At 41.4% G+C, this 15,443-nt stretch overlaps 1 protein-coding gene across 2 annotated transcripts; it reads left to right on the forward strand.

Annotated features, from left to right (window-relative positions):
- The first annotated feature begins 3,722 nt into the window (after positions 1-3,722).
- cdk10 (cyclin dependent kinase 10) lies at positions 3,723-14,482 on the forward strand. 2 transcript variants are annotated; one of them, XR_014921583.1, is made up of 14 exons: positions 3,723-3,930; positions 4,927-4,999; positions 5,095-5,166; positions 5,312-5,414; positions 7,082-7,163; positions 7,351-7,418; positions 7,848-7,900; positions 9,441-9,510; positions 9,701-9,760; positions 10,135-10,258; positions 10,648-10,787; positions 10,931-10,983; positions 11,080-14,057; positions 14,292-14,482. XR_014921583.1 is itself a non-coding variant. In XM_085464779.1 (13 exons), the coding sequence occupies exons 1-13, from the start codon at positions 3,841-3,843 to the stop codon at positions 11,172-11,174; spliced, it is 1,083 nt and encodes a 360-aa protein (XP_085320905.1). In that variant the 5' UTR covers positions 3,723-3,840; the 3' UTR covers positions 11,175-14,482. The 2 variants fall into 2 exon arrangements, 1 of the variants encoding a protein (XP_085320905.1); XM_085464779.1 differs by having other exon boundaries at positions 11,080-14,482.
- Positions 14,483-15,443: the final 961 nt, after the last annotated feature.

Consider the following 15,443-nt stretch of genomic DNA (forward strand, 5'->3'; position numbering starts at 1 on the left):
ACAAACGCACTGGATATCTTCTAGGCAGCGGGCATACGTCACCTGAACAGGTCATTACCAGGTCTGACTGGTAGTAGGCCAATGACAGCCAATAATGATGTTTTATCTTTAAAGGTTTCACTTGGATGTCCAATAAAAACAAAACTCAACTGTATAACCAAAGTGTAATTACTGCAATTGTCATTTCAAAGAAAACAGACCTAAATCAGCAACTCCTGAAGCTCCTGGAAATATCTGGACATCTTTAAATCCAAAGACAAGGACTGAAAATATGACTTAAATGGGCCTCTTTGGAGACATTGCATAACTTAAATGTAAACTGTTAGTGACTGTTTACCAGGCTTTATAGTAATATTCTCTCACTTCACTTGAGCATTTATGAGGGTAGGAGGCTAAGTTAATGGTTTTCTACCTACCAGTTTCAGAGAGCCCCCCCAGTTTAAAACCAAACACTGAGACAGAATCGCCTGACTCCTCACAGCGAACGCCCATCATACTCATCACAGCTCCATCACGGGACGACATCTACGCCGCGCCATCCAAAATCACGATAGCCGATGCCATAAAAGAGCAGCGGCCTGGGTCTGCACCCTTCGTAGTGGGGAAGAAACTACCAACCAGACAGTAACTCCAAATGTCTATCACAAGAGGTAAACTGGAAGGAGAGATGACTGATTATTTGCTGAGCGTGATGAAGAATCACCCCGAAACTGAATCATGACACTGGTGTGCGTGTGAGAGCAGCTATGAAGTGCTGAACAGTATTGAGCTTATCATTTTTACCTGCAAATCTTTTACACTAGCCCAACTTACTTTTACTTCTTAAATGATGTGCTTATTTGAAGAATTGTGAGGGCAAGAGATGGTTTAGTGCATGTTTGACCTATGTTGAGCCATTTTGTATCTTTTTGTACAAATTTGTTCTCTTTGAAGTCATTTTTATCCTCCCATTGCAGCAATTTTGTAGGTCTTTGGTTATTTTTGATGCTTCACAGTCGTTTTGAGACTCTTTGCAGCTCCTTTGTTGCACTCTGATTTTATGGGCATTTTGTGTGTTTGCAGCTTATTCTCTGGTTGATTGTAGTGGTCACATTCAGTCAGGTGAACATATCCAGTAATTAGGTTAATGACAAAAGAGGGTGACTTTAGTCCACTGTCCTTTGTGCGAGTTTTACAGTGTTCTATTACTATTATTATTATCAATCTACAACAGACTGGACTCAAAAGGGAACTGATCTTATGAGCTCCTTATTGCTGATGCACTTCTGGGTTATCTTGTTGTAGAAGTAGAGATATGGGTATTTACAATACAGTGTGTAATGGAAAAAGACACAATTGGTTTGTTAATTGAAAGTGGAAAAAGTCTTGACCTAGACAAAGGACTAAAGGCCAGGATATCTTGGAATCTGCTACTCATGCCAAGCTTGAGAAGATTGGATTACTACCAACATACGCAACTGGCCAGGGACTGGAAACTCCCAACAGTTCAAAGTTTACTGGATATAATAGGCTTATTTTTAACCTGTGGAGGAAATTATCTTCCTCTGCAGGGTGTCTGGGCTTGGTCTATCTGATAGGGTTAGAGTTACGGATTGGTGTGTGGTGTGATTGTGTTTCCACAACGTAAAAAATATGATATCATTACAATATGATTGGCCACCTGCAGTATTGAACATGGGCCAACATTAGTTTTATTGATCCAGGAACAATACCAACATGATGATATTAGATTGTGTATCCATGGGTCCCCCATCCTCATCTTGTGACACTGTTGTTGTGAAGGAGAGTTAATCTGTTTATTCTGTAATAATTTATAATTCATTCATTCACATCCCAAAATATTTATTAATCAATTGTTTTTCCCTGTATGTACACTCAACAAAAATATAAACTCAACACTTTTGTTTTTGCTCCCATTCCCCATGGGATGGACATAGAGACCTAAAATTCATTCCAGATACACAATATAACCATCCCTCCCAAACAGTGGTCACAAATCAGTCCAAATGTGTGGTAGTGGGCACATCTGCTATATTGAGATAACCCATCCCACCTCACAGGTGTGCCACATCAGGATGCTGATCTGACATCATGAGTAGTGCACAGGTGTACCTCAGACTGCCCACAACAAAAGGCCACCCTGGAATGTGCAGTTTTGTCTCACAGCAAAATGCCACAGATGCCACAAGCAATGAGGGAGCGTGCAATTGGCATGCTGACAGCAGGAATGTCAACCAGATCTGTCGCCCGTGCATTGAATGTTCATTTCTCAACCATAAGCCGTCTCCACAGGCGTTTCAGAGAATATGGCAGCACATCCAACCGGCCTCACAACCGCAGACCTCGTGTAACCACACCAGCCCAGGACCTCCACATCCAGCAGGTTCACCTCCAAGATCGTCTGAGACCAGCCACCCAGACAGCTGCTGGAACAATTGGTTTGCACAACCAAACAATTTCTGCACAAACTGTCAGAAACCGTCTCAGGGACGCTCAACTGCATGCCCATCGTCCTCATTGGGGTCTTGACCTGACTCCAGCTCGTCGCCGTAACAGACTTGTGTGGGCAAATGCTCACATTCGATGGCGTCTGGCACGTTGGAGAGGTGTGCGCTTCACGGATGGATCATGGTTCACATTGTTCAGGGCAGATGGCAGCTGAGAATGTCCCAGTTCTTGCATGGCCAGCATACTCACCGGACATGTCACCCATTGAGCATGTTCGGGATGTGCTTGACCGGCGTATACGACAGCGTGTACCAGTTCCCACGAATATCCAACAACCTCGCACAGCCATTGAAGTGGAGTGGACCAACATTCCACACGCCACAATTGACAATCTGATAGACTCCATGCGACAATGTGTTGCACTGCATGAGGCAAATGGTGGTCACACCAGATACTGACCGGTTCTGGGTCCCCAGACCCCCAATAGCGCAAAAAACTGCACATTCCAGGGTGGCCTTTTGTTGTGGGCAGTCTGAGGTACACCTGTGCACTACTCATGATGTCAGATCAGCATCCTGATGTGGCACACCTGTGAGGTGGGATGGATTATCTCAATATAGCAGATGTGCCCACTACCACACATTTGGACTGATTTGTGACCACTGTTTGGGAGGGATGGTTATATTGTGTATCTGGAATGAATTTTAGGTCTCTACGTCCATCCCATGGGGAATGGGAGCAGTAACAAAGGTGTTGCGTTTATATTTTTGTTGAGTGTATAAAACATTTCTGGGCATCCACCACAAAAAATAATATAGTTTTTAAAAGACCTCTGTATGTTGTCCAGTCATAAAGTGTAGTCTACCTCCAAAGGCCTATTTTCGGCATTGTTCACTGTCCTGAAATACAGCATTCAGTCAGTTTTTCTATATAAATATATTTCAATGTAGATATTTTTTTAAATATAAAATATAGTTTTAAAACTATATATTATAATAAAAGGGCAATCATCAGATAGTATTGCCGCTTTATCAAAGTAACATTTAGCAAAAATGTTGAGTTTACAGTAATAGAAATGTGATAAATAGCATATTTAATTCACTAATATTTTGTACGTTTCTTGATGGCTGTATGTGGCCTGTTTTTCTTTAAATGTCAATTATATCATTTTTCCCCTTGTTTTACAGTTTTCCAAAAATGATTTTTTTCCGGAATTGACAGGTATCGGTCCAGGTATGGGACGCAGAAGCCGTTCACAAACTCCGGGAAAGCTGTTGGTTGTCCTCCCCTTACCAAAACAAACCTCAATGGCGGCTGAATGAGGTGCTGCTGTTTGTAGATGTGCTCTCTTCGGGACTTATTTTAGTCCAAAAACTGCATTTAAATAAAACAATGGACGCGGCTGGAGAGGACGAACCGGACCCCATAAAGCTGAAGTCTCTTAAGGACAATAAAACTTTCACAGTGCCTCAAAATTACAGGGTAAGAGAACGAGCTCCTTCCGTGTGGGTCCGTTCATGACCGTGGTTGTTTAATTATACTCTGCCATCAGCCACGATATTTTACATACAGAATACCAACTGACACAACTTTACAAGTCTAACTCTTCTGTTAAAAAAACCGGCATACATTTAAAATAATAAAGTTCACTGTAGAGCTTTCTTTCAGTCAGTATTTACGATACTTTAGCCCTGAAACTGAATAATGCTAACTAAACGCTAGCTGCATGCAGCATGCTCCCCATCTAGACTTTATCGGTAAATAAACCGCTTATGTGTGCATAGACGTAATTGATTAATTAGCGAGGCGCCTTTAAAGGTGAAGTCTGCGCACATTGTTGCCTTGTTTGTCTCCAGCAGTAGCCAATCTCATTACTTAGTTCAAATGGCACATAAGCCTCCAAGTTCAAGCACCCAAATCCACCTCCTCCAGTGATTCCCCCGGCATCCAGGATGCCTTTTAGGAGCTCGAGTCTGGTTGAAAAAGTGATCACAAGACATCCAAGAATGGCCGTCTAATGCCTGTTGGCTTTTAGTTAATTTGTGGGGGTTTTGTTTTGTTTAACGTCCTGTCCCATATAGATAATGGTAAAGTGCCCTGAAAGTCAATTCTTTTTGTTGACTCAGTGTGGTTTGATAGTCAGTGGGAGCTCCCTTGACTTGTCTCTTGTTAATTATTTTAGTTGAGCATCATTAAATCTAAAGGATTTTCACACTTCATGAATGGTTGTAGAAATATCCTTGGGCAAAATACTGAACCTCAATTGCTCCTGATGCATTCATCAGAGTGTGAATGTGTGAATGAATGGTTAGGTGAATGGTTGAATGAGGCTTGTAGCAAGAAAGCACAAAGACAGAGTAGAGAAGTACCAATCCATTTATCCGTTAAAAACCGTAAAAACTGCTTCTTTTGACAGGACTGAAGGCTGTGACGTGTTCACTGAGTCCCAGTTTCTTTATCTTGTTTTTCTCTCTTCAGTTTGGGAGCTGCAGAAGTGTCAGAGAGTTTGAGAAACTCAACCGAATAGGAGAAGGAACATATGGCATTGTGTGTAAGTTAGACAGCAGAGGAAATACTGAGGACTAACACTTCAGTTTGTCCACGTGACATGCTCTGTAAATAATCAATTCCCTTTTCTCAATGCAGATCGTGCCCGCGACACCAAGTCAGATGAGATTGTTGCCCTGAAAAAGGTGCGAATGGACGCAGAGAAAGATGGTGAGACCATCGCATGCTTTATTTTTTTTTATGGGTATCTCTGATCGAGAGCTTTATTCATACAACTAGATGTAATTTTAAAAAATCACATTTTTGCACCACCATCAACTGAAAAGATCGGTGACATCTGTTCCTCATCTGTCAGGGGTCCCCATCAGCAGCCTCAGAGAGATCACACTGCTGCTGAGGCTGAGACATCCCAACATAGTGGAGCTGAAAGAGGTGGTTGTCGGCACTCAGCTAGAAAGGTACTGCACGGACACACCCACAATAAATGCTTTAGTATATAGATTGATCTGATACTAGTCTTATTGTTGCTTCTGTTGATCTTGCAATGTGTGGCCTTTGGGGCCAGTTGCATCAGCTGCTCTTTACTCATATTTTTAACTATGCCTGGGCCCTGTGGTGCCAAACCAGTTCAGCATAGCCAGCAATTTAAAAAAAAAAAAAATCATGTTTCACTTACTTTGACTTTTTTAATGAGGCTAAGCTGATGAATTCAATGTTTCTCATTTTCACAGTCACATGAAAGGGAGTAGTGTCGTGGCATGTAACAAATAACAAACATGGACATGACTGCTGGCAGCAGAATGAACTATCTTACAAACAAAGAGAAACTATAACACCAGAAAGAGATGGAAATACCCAGGACCCACTCAGGAAGGGCTGTGAGTGGGTATGACAGAAAAATCATTATATTAATGTGTGAATCTGGCTTCCAGGGGAAATTGCTTTGAGTGACCATTAGGACTTAGTTACGCAGGATTCATTAACTGTGTCACTTTATAGATTCTGTGTCAATGAGTTAAAACCAGTAAGAAGCTTTACTTACAAATTTAATATAATTTTATCAAGCACAAGACTTAGTTGCCTGTTTTGGGATTTTCTTTCTGTGTTAAGGCTTACACAGAATAACAAAATAGCTTTAAAAAAGTCTAAAAGAATAAAAATGAGTAATACGTTTTCTTGTGAACGGTCTGTTTTTCTTATTGTTGCTCTTCAAGGAAAGACAAAAACATTAGACAGTCTCTAAACCAGGGCTGCCCAATCCCAGTCCTCGAGAGCTACTATCCTGCAGCTTTTAGATGCATCCCAACTCCAACACAGCTGAATCAAATGGTTTGATTACCTCTTCAGCATGCCATCGTGTTTGGCAAAGGCCTGATAACAAGCCATTCATTTGATTTGGGTGTGTGGGAACAAGGATGCATCTAAAAGCTGCAGGACGGTAGCTCTCGAGGACCGGGATTGGGCACCCCTGCTCTAAACACTTTGGACACCTTTATTATTTGTGCAAAAAAGTCTAGCTCTCTAAGATGGTGACGAAAAGAGATTGGTCGGTAGGCTCTGGTTTTGTATATGAAGATCTTGCAGAATAAGTTATCATGGCAATGTAACCAGGTAAGAAGGAAACCACCTTAGTATAAATGAACACCCAGGGTTAAATCTGATGTTAACTTGCTGATTACCAAATCCTGCTTCGTACTTCAGAGCGGTGGTATAGAAATCTGCTGGACTGTGGTCACACACACAAACCAGCAGTCCAAAGAAAGTCACGTTGTGCGTCCAGCACATTTCATCCTAAAAGTCTGCTTGTTTTTGAAGGGTCTACGACATTGGTACAGTTTGAGTTTATGTTCACTTTGTATCAGGTCCCTGTAAAAAGAAGACTCATGTCTGAAAGATGCCACTGATTTAACTAAAACTTCGACTTAAGCTCAGGTGGTTAAACTGGTGTGTAGCCGGTATAATATAGATAAGGAATTATCCTCATTGTTTGTTTCCCCAGTTTTTGTGACCTTAGTCGCCTGAATCGACTGTGGTTGTGATTTGGCGCTGTATACATAAAATTGGATTTAATTTAATTGTTTTACTGTCTAACATAAACTTTCTTAATCTTTTTGGATCTTTTCAGCCTATTTCTGGTGATGAGTTACTGTGAACAAGATCTGGCCAGTCTGCTGGAAAACATGCAGACGCCATTCTCAGAGGCGCAGGTAAATCAAACTCATACATTCCTGCAAGTTCATTTCTACCTAAAGTGATTGCTATTATTTTCTTGTGTCTGCATGTGAGTGTAAAAATGGATGTTTTGCTTTTTACATGGCCTCCATATTCATGTACAGTAGAAGTTGATGCAACCAGTTATTCCATTTTTTTTTTTTCTGTTTTGTTGTGTTCCAGGTTAAGTGCATCGTTCTCCAGTTGCTTAGAGGTTTGGAGTATCTCCACCACAACTTCATTATTCACAGGTTGGTCTCACACCATTACGAGGACCAGCTGAAGTTTTAATTTGTTATTATCATAATTGTTTAAAATTTGACATTTTAATTAAATAATCTTAAGTGTAAAGTAGTGGACCTTACACGTAAGATTACTCTAATGCAGAACTGCCAGTGACTGCAGTTCCCCTTCTGTCCACTGGGCTGTGTTTGTGCTGTTGGTGCCTTTTAGAGTATTTTAACACAATTATCTGACAAATAATCTGGTTTGCTACGAGGTTCAGATCATCCAACAAGTTTTTGGGTTTTGTAAATGAAATCAGAGAATTTAACATTTTTGTTGTACCTTGTTGTTGAGCCTTCCTTTACCAGAGTTAGAGTGTTGGGATCATAGTCTGAGGTGTCTGAGTTAGAGCAGAGCTGTGCTGCATAATGATCTTCCTCTAATCTTGTTATTAGAGACCTGAAGGTGTCTAATCTGCTGATGACAGACAAAGGCTGCGTAAAGATTGGTGAGTCACCTCTGTTATCATATCTCTTCTGCAGCTTTTACTGTAATCACCTTATACTCCTACTGACATGCCTCCCAAACCCTGCCACTGCTGAACTTTGACCTGTCACACATTGACAGTGATGGCTGAAGTGTTTTTTTTTATCTATCAGTGTTGTTGCCACCATGATTTAAAAAAGAAACACACACACACTTTTTTCATTGTCAGTTTTAAGGAAAACTGTAATAACAGGTCTTTTTTTAAAAATCGTGTAGACAAGTTTAAGATGGCCTGCTGGGTTAAAATCAGGCACCATAATGGGGAAGAAAGACAATTTTAATGATGTATTGTTGTTGGTGCCATGCTGGTCTGGGTATTTTTCAGAAACTGGTGATCTACTGGGAATTTCCCACACAACCATCTGTGGAGTTTACAGAGAATGAAGAAGAGAACTAGAATTAAGGAATTAATTCTAGTTCCATCACACAGCTAGATTTATGTCAGCTCTGAAGGGAAATAGGGGGTCCAACCCAGTAATAACAAGGTGTTCTTAAAAAAGTGGCCTCTAAGTGTATTTGCCGACTCAAATGTCAGATTATTTTATTTATCTAAATTTTACTAGACAACAAAGTTTTAACTGTTGATTAATGAACTGATGGTAGAAAACATTTTTCTAATATAGACATTATCTAAATATATTATTATTGCAGGTTTCTTTACCATATAATAATAGGTCCCTTGAGGGAACTTCTGATGTGATTTGGTACTCTAAATACATACTAAATAAATAAACAAACCTGAAATGGCTTACGGACTCCAAAAAGAGATTCTAGCAAAACGTCAGGCGACTCTGGATGTTGTACGGCGGTCTTGGTTGACACGCCTCTATAATGTTGTGTGGAGATCAGGGGCATTACCTCTAGATTAGCAAATCGGGGTGGTGGTTCCCATCTTCAAGAAGAGAGAACGGAGTGTGTGCTCCAACTATAGGGGGGTCTTCATCCCCCTATAGTTCCTCAGCATCCCCAGGAAAGTCTATACCAGGGTGCTGGGATGGAGAGTCCATCCGTTAGTCGAGCCTCAGATACAGGAACAATGAGGTTTCCGTCCCAGTTGTTGAACACTGGACCAGCTCTTTATCCTCTCAAGGATACTTGATGGGTCATGGGAGTTTGCCCAGCCAGCCTACATCTGTTTTATGGACTTGGAGAAGGCATTCGACTGTGTCCCTCGGAGTGTCCTGTGGGAGGTGCTTCAGAAGTATGGGGTGTCTGGCCCATTGCTACGACACATTCGATCCTTATACAACCGTTGCCATAGCTTGGCTCGCATAGCCTAGCATAAGCCAGACTTGTTCCCGAATGGTGTTGGACTCTCAGACACAACATTAAAACTGCCTCCCTAACATTGTGCACTTTTCTGCTGTTTAATCCCACTGTAATCAGGAGAAGTGATATTTAGACATTCTACCTTTGATTACCCATAAAAAATAAATTGAAATCAGATAAAATCAGATTACTTGATGTTGAACTGATCAGTACTCGTTATTTTCTGCACACAGCTGATTTTGGTCTGGCCCGGATGTACGGCATTCCTCAGCAACCCATGACACCACGAGTAGTTACGCTGTGGTGAGTGTTTACCCAGTTAGTCTAACTCATTTGAGGTATTCTGTGTGGGTGTTGTGCCCTGCATATAACCCTTGTGTTGCTGTGCTGGTGCAGCCTCAGTGGAAACTCCCTTGTAATCCCCTCAAAATAATCCTCCCTTATTAGCTCCATTACCTCAGGCCGCTATCCTAATATGCTCTCCTTCGTGCAGGTATAGAGCACCAGAGCTCCTCCTAGGGACGAAGACTCAGACTACGGCTCTGGACATGTGGTGAGGAAATACATGTGAAATCTATACGCTTAGGATCAGTATACTGCACAAGGAAGCATCTAATAACCAGCTTTTAACCACTCTACCTACACTGCGTTCTTATCATAATCTCTTTAGGAAACTTTAATTATAGGATAGTAATTACAGCTGTACTATCAAAGCACTCTCTTTATGGAGGCTGTGCTTATTTTTGTTGAAGCTTTGTTTACCCTCATACTAAAAAACGTGGTCTGCCAGTAGAAGAAACAAAATTAAACAGAATATGATATGTATAATTGTCCTAAGTTAATAAATTCTGCGCCAAAGGGAAAAGGCCTCATATCCCTTGAGGATCCGTCAGGAAATTAAATCCAGACGTGGTGTTTCCTTTACAGGGCAGTGGGCTGTATCCTGGCTGAGCTGCTTGCCCACAAACCTCTGCTGCCTGGAACCTCTGAGATCCAGCAGGTCGACCTGATCGTTCAGCTGCTGGGAACACCCAATGAAAACATCTGGCCGGTAAGACTCAGCTTTCACACTGTCTGATGTTAAACTATTGAATTGGATGCATTTAGCTTTTATTGCTAAAGCAGTCTTAAACTGATATATTTCTACTTTTTTGTATGCCATCAACAAGTTCAGCAACATTAAACCCATTAAGGGAAAACAAGGTAAAAGCAGCCGATGATTGGCACAACTCAAAAGCCTTACTGTCTCAGTGTTTGGTTCTTGGTAAAATCACTCAGGTCTTTCCTTCTTCTGCCTCCAACTACAAGAACCGACTTTCCATCTAATACTCTAATATCTAGACATGTGACATTGATACAAATCCTCAGTTATTCGTTTAGTCTAAAATAGGTTGCAGTCTGCACAAAGCTGAGAAATGAGATCTGTTGTGTGTGTTACAGGGTTTCTCTCAGCTTCCCCTCATCGGTCAGTACAGCCTGAGGAAGCAGCCATACAACAACCTGAAGAACAAATTCACCTGGCTGTCTGATGCTGGACACAGACTGCTTAACCTGCTCTTCATGTACAACCCCCAGCGCAGGTACATTTAGCTCTACTGGTTTCTGGCTGGAATCTAGACTACAGCTCTGATAAAGCTAAGCTTTTTTTGTGGGAAAAATGAAGGAGTCTCATGAATTTGCATACGAGGCATCACTAACTTCTTGTATTTTTCCTGATTCTCAGAGCTACTGCTAAAGATTGCTTGGAGAGTTCGTACTTCAAAGAGAAACCTCTACGTGAGTATAAAGATTGCGGATATGCACAAGCTGACGTCTGTCTGTACTCCGACCTGCCGTGAGTCATTCTGTGTGCCTCTGTGCTTCTCTTTCCAGCCTGCGAACCAGAGCTGATGCCAACATTCCCTCACCATCGCAACAAGCGAGCGGCTCCTCCAGCAGAGAGCCACTCGAAGAGGAGCAAAGTGTGAAGAAACACTGAACTTACAGGCACATCTCTGGTGGGAAAATGGCCACAGTCATGAAGAGCTTTTACTGTGGAGCTTTGAGCTAGTCCAAACCAGAATCAGCTTCAGCACAGCTGTAGTGAAACAAAGTCAGACAAACTTATTGCTGGACTGTTAAAAACAGGAACACAGAGTCTACAGCAAGCAGTCAAGAAAAGGCTGGAAGTACAACCTGCTCTGTGGATCCAACGGTGTGGTCTGAGAGCACAGCACATTCATCAAAGAAAGAGAAACGGCCCCATTTTAGATTTTGTGTCTGAGTTATCATTTCCAACGGCAAGTAAGATGCTACAGTTACGAGAAGAAACTTCATAATCGCAAATTCTAGAGTAGCTTTGCATGGTTCACAGTTCAAAATCATCCTTGTGTATCCTCTCAGTTCATCCTCTATCAGAAACAAGCTGTTTTAATTCCTCTGCCTTTTAACTCTTTCACCTGTAAAAACATTTGACAACCTTCTCTGTACCGTTAATGACACCTCAATATATATAATATGTGGTGTGAGTAGCCTTAGTAAGCTATATAGGTGGCGATCAACCTCATTAACTTCTGATTCACACACAGCCCTTAAAATATGACAGAAAGCACTGAGTTCAAAAAAGAAAAAACAAGTGTTTACCCATAGTAGGCATCCAAGGAGGAAAGAGTTAAGGCAGCTGTCCTCTGATTGGCCTTTCCTTCATTAACAGACGGCCTGAAAAGCTGGCTGTGCCTTAGACTAACATATAGGGGATAGTCCCTCTCTGACATCTTAAATATCCCTTTTGAGAGCAGCTTGAAGCCTGAGCTTTTGGCATATTCTTATTGAAAACTTTGACAATGTTTAATTTGAATCTAATAAAGTTTAATAAATGTCTGGAACAGGAACAGTGTATAAAAATATAAAAATAAGACAGAATAGCCATTTAATCCATTCTGATCTCATGAATATGTGAACACGATCTAAAAATGACAAAATAATCCATACAGCATTAGCCACTATTTTATATATGCTCACAGACAGCAATGGTCCTGTGATGGACAAAAGCTGTCTTGTTATAATAATGTCCTTTTGCTCACTGACATCAATAATATCCCTCACTCTATCAAACCAAGGAGATAAAAGCTGGATGTTGTGACTGTGTAACACTTTGTCTTCTCAGATAGTGGTGACCTTTTCTTGTAATTATGAGATTAAGCATGAGGCCTCGCTTTCCTATTTTTGCCAGCAGTGAATGTAGTGCTATAGTGTACACCCTGACACATTACACATCAGTCTGTGGATGTGCTGTTATAATTATCTCTGCAGCTCTGTGACCAGGAGCTTTGGGGTCTTTGCTTGAGTGCTGTCTACAGCTTTATAGCCTCCATGTTGTTCTTGTTGATGAATTTAGGATTAATTTAAGAATATCTGCCTTTAAAGTCTTTGATGCACAATAAAGATCATCTCAGGTTTGATCCTCACAGCTGGAAGACTGTTAGGGAAAATGTTCTAAAACACTTCTTCAGTAAAGACTCAGAGAAGAGAAACACACAGAACTTCTTGCTAGCAAGGGCAGCCTCCACTCTAAGAGACTCCAGTGAGAGAACTGCCCCGGTCTTTATTTTATACTCCATTGAGCGTATGTGTGTGTATGTGTGTGTGTGGGGTCAGAGTGTGGCCCCATAAACAACTTCCCTTAACCTGCTGGTCTGGAAAGTCCAACAGTTCATCTATATGTAAAGAAGCACTTAAACTAAAACAGACATAGCTACGTTAATCCTACCGTAAAGCAATAAGACAAGGTACGAGCTCTCATGCTCCCAGGACGTGGGGGTGCATTCCTGGGGTGCACACATCCTGTCACTACACAATTAATTATATGCTTCTAAGTATACATGGTTAAACATTTCCTAATACAAATAACTACAAACAGCATCCTACCATAAGCAAACTTATATCACTAAAAGATTATACTGACTACTAAATACAATTTTCCATTGACAAAGACAGTGTGTCCTGTCCAAGTGTCCTTGAGTAAAATATTGAATGCTTGATTTTGCTTGGTAGACATTAAGGAGCTCTGTGTTAGCATGCAGCACGGGCCAGCAGGGCCAAAACTGTGATATGATGTAGCAGCTGTACCGCTTGTCTTAGTATGTGCAATAAGCACAGTTTACCCCATGTAGGCTGCTTTGTGCTATTACATACTTGGTGCTATTTTACATTATACATCAATCACTTAAGCTGTGGAATAAATTGTAAAGCTAGTCAAATAGCTTTTCTACTTATATGAATTATAGTTGGACTATACTGACAAGGAAGATATAGTTAGCTAGCTAGCTGTAATTTAGCTGTGATACAGGACTCTGGTGATGGTTGGTTGGTAATAGTGGCTGATGAAGTAAAAAAAAAAAAGAAAATGGACTGCTAAGTTACCTGATCAGCCCTGAGTCACACCAAGGAAAACAGTGGGCTGGAGACCACCGCACAACCATACACAGTGAACTTGCAACTATTTCAAAAGTTGCTTCAAGATGGTAACCACTCGCAGTCAACCGCGTCTTCAAAGCGACTTCATACGTCAAGATGGCAATAAAACATCAATAATAAACTGCAGCAAACTGGTGAATCATCTACATAAACAGATTGCATAAGTTGCCTCCCACAAGGCAATCCATGCAAGCACTGCAATCGAAAGTGGTTATCCAGAGCTTCCTGGTCTTCTGAAAACATTCTGCACTATTTTTAATCTAGTGTGACTGAGCCATTAAGACAGTGTTTTGCTTCATGAAATTTGTCAGTGCATATGATGTTTGTTGTATGGAGCTGATTAGGACTGGACTTCATTTCCAAGCTACTTTTAGCTAATGAGGTGGTTGCTCTAGGTCAGGGGTGTCGAACTCCAGGCCTCGAGAGCCGGTGTCTTGCAGGTTTTATATGTCACCCTGGGTCAACACACCTGAATCACATGATTAGTTCATTACCAGGCTTCTGGAGAACTTCAACACATGTTAAGGAAGTAATTTGGCCATTTAAATCAGCTGTGTTGTGTCAAGGACACATCTAAAACCTGCAGGACACCGGCTCTCGAGGCCTGGAGTTCGACACCTGTGCTCTAGGTCTTTCCAGTCTTGTGATTATAGCTTGACATTTGCTGTATAGATATGAGATTGATGTAAATGTAAAAGGAAGGAGTTTTTATCAGAATCTTGAAGATTTTCCTTAGAAGGAACAGCTCAAATGACTGCAGTAAATGAACAGTGGCCTCAAAGTTGACTCTGTGTAAATTTAAATAAAATCAGAAAACTGACTGCTCCACTTCTGGTATTTTTTTGTTTCATCGTGCTGCAAATTCTTTGAAATGTGTGACAGGATGGGGCTGCGGGCAGGTCCGTTAAGAACCTGTTTGCAACTCCTTCCAGCAGTCTAACCCATGTCACAAAGCTCAGATCACTTCAAACTGGTTCAATCAACATGAGTTCACTCAAATGCCCTCCAAAGTCACAAGATCTCAATTCAATACAGCAAACAGGAGATTTGCATCATGAACGCAGTGTGATGCCGTCATTTCAATATGGGCCTAAATCTCTGAAGAAAGCAAAGGGTGATCCAACCCAGTACACGGAGAGTGTACCTAATAAAGTGTCTGGTGAGTGTATATTGTTGAACATTTTGTTTGCGTAATCTTTTAATTGTGGTGAACTCCTCTCAGGCTTCACTTTGACAGATTGTTTCTAAATATTTGAGATCTCAGGTTTTGTGGAAACTCTTATTGGTGTGCACTTAACTGTGTGATGGTGGTGGAAGTGTTAAATTCCAAATACGTGAAATGCACAAGAATAATAAACCATGTCAAAGCAGCAGTAGTGTCTTTTTTTCCATTTGAAATTTCAGTTTTTATTTATTCAGGTTAAATTAGTAGTAATGGTAACATGGCCAGCGTCAGGTTAAATCCCCGTACAGGGACGTTAATAACTGAGCTCCCCTGAACAACAGGTACCTCCACAAACACGCAGCGATTCTACTGTAGCTTCCAGAAGTCCATCAGTGAGTCCACCAGGCACGCCTGCAATCCTGCCATAACAGCAGGAGGTCAGAGTCTGTGCAGGACAGCTTTCCTTAAACTCCCTGCTGAAATTAGGACAACAGCAATGAAACGTTCAGCAGCATCGCCCCTGGAGGAGAACTCTGTACATTTGCCTCCAATAAAGGGGGGTGGGGGTGGGGGGGGTCAGGCCTCTCACTGGTGCTCCATCATGAATCACAGAAAA

The sequence above is a fragment of the Copadichromis virginalis genome, linkage group LG7, assembly GCF_057382275.1.
Source record: "Copadichromis virginalis isolate Kocher_CV1m ecotype Utaka linkage group LG7, C_Virginalis_male_GT1.1, whole genome shotgun sequence".
Taxonomy (NCBI): Eukaryota; Metazoa; Chordata; class Actinopteri; order Cichliformes; family Cichlidae; genus Copadichromis; species Copadichromis virginalis.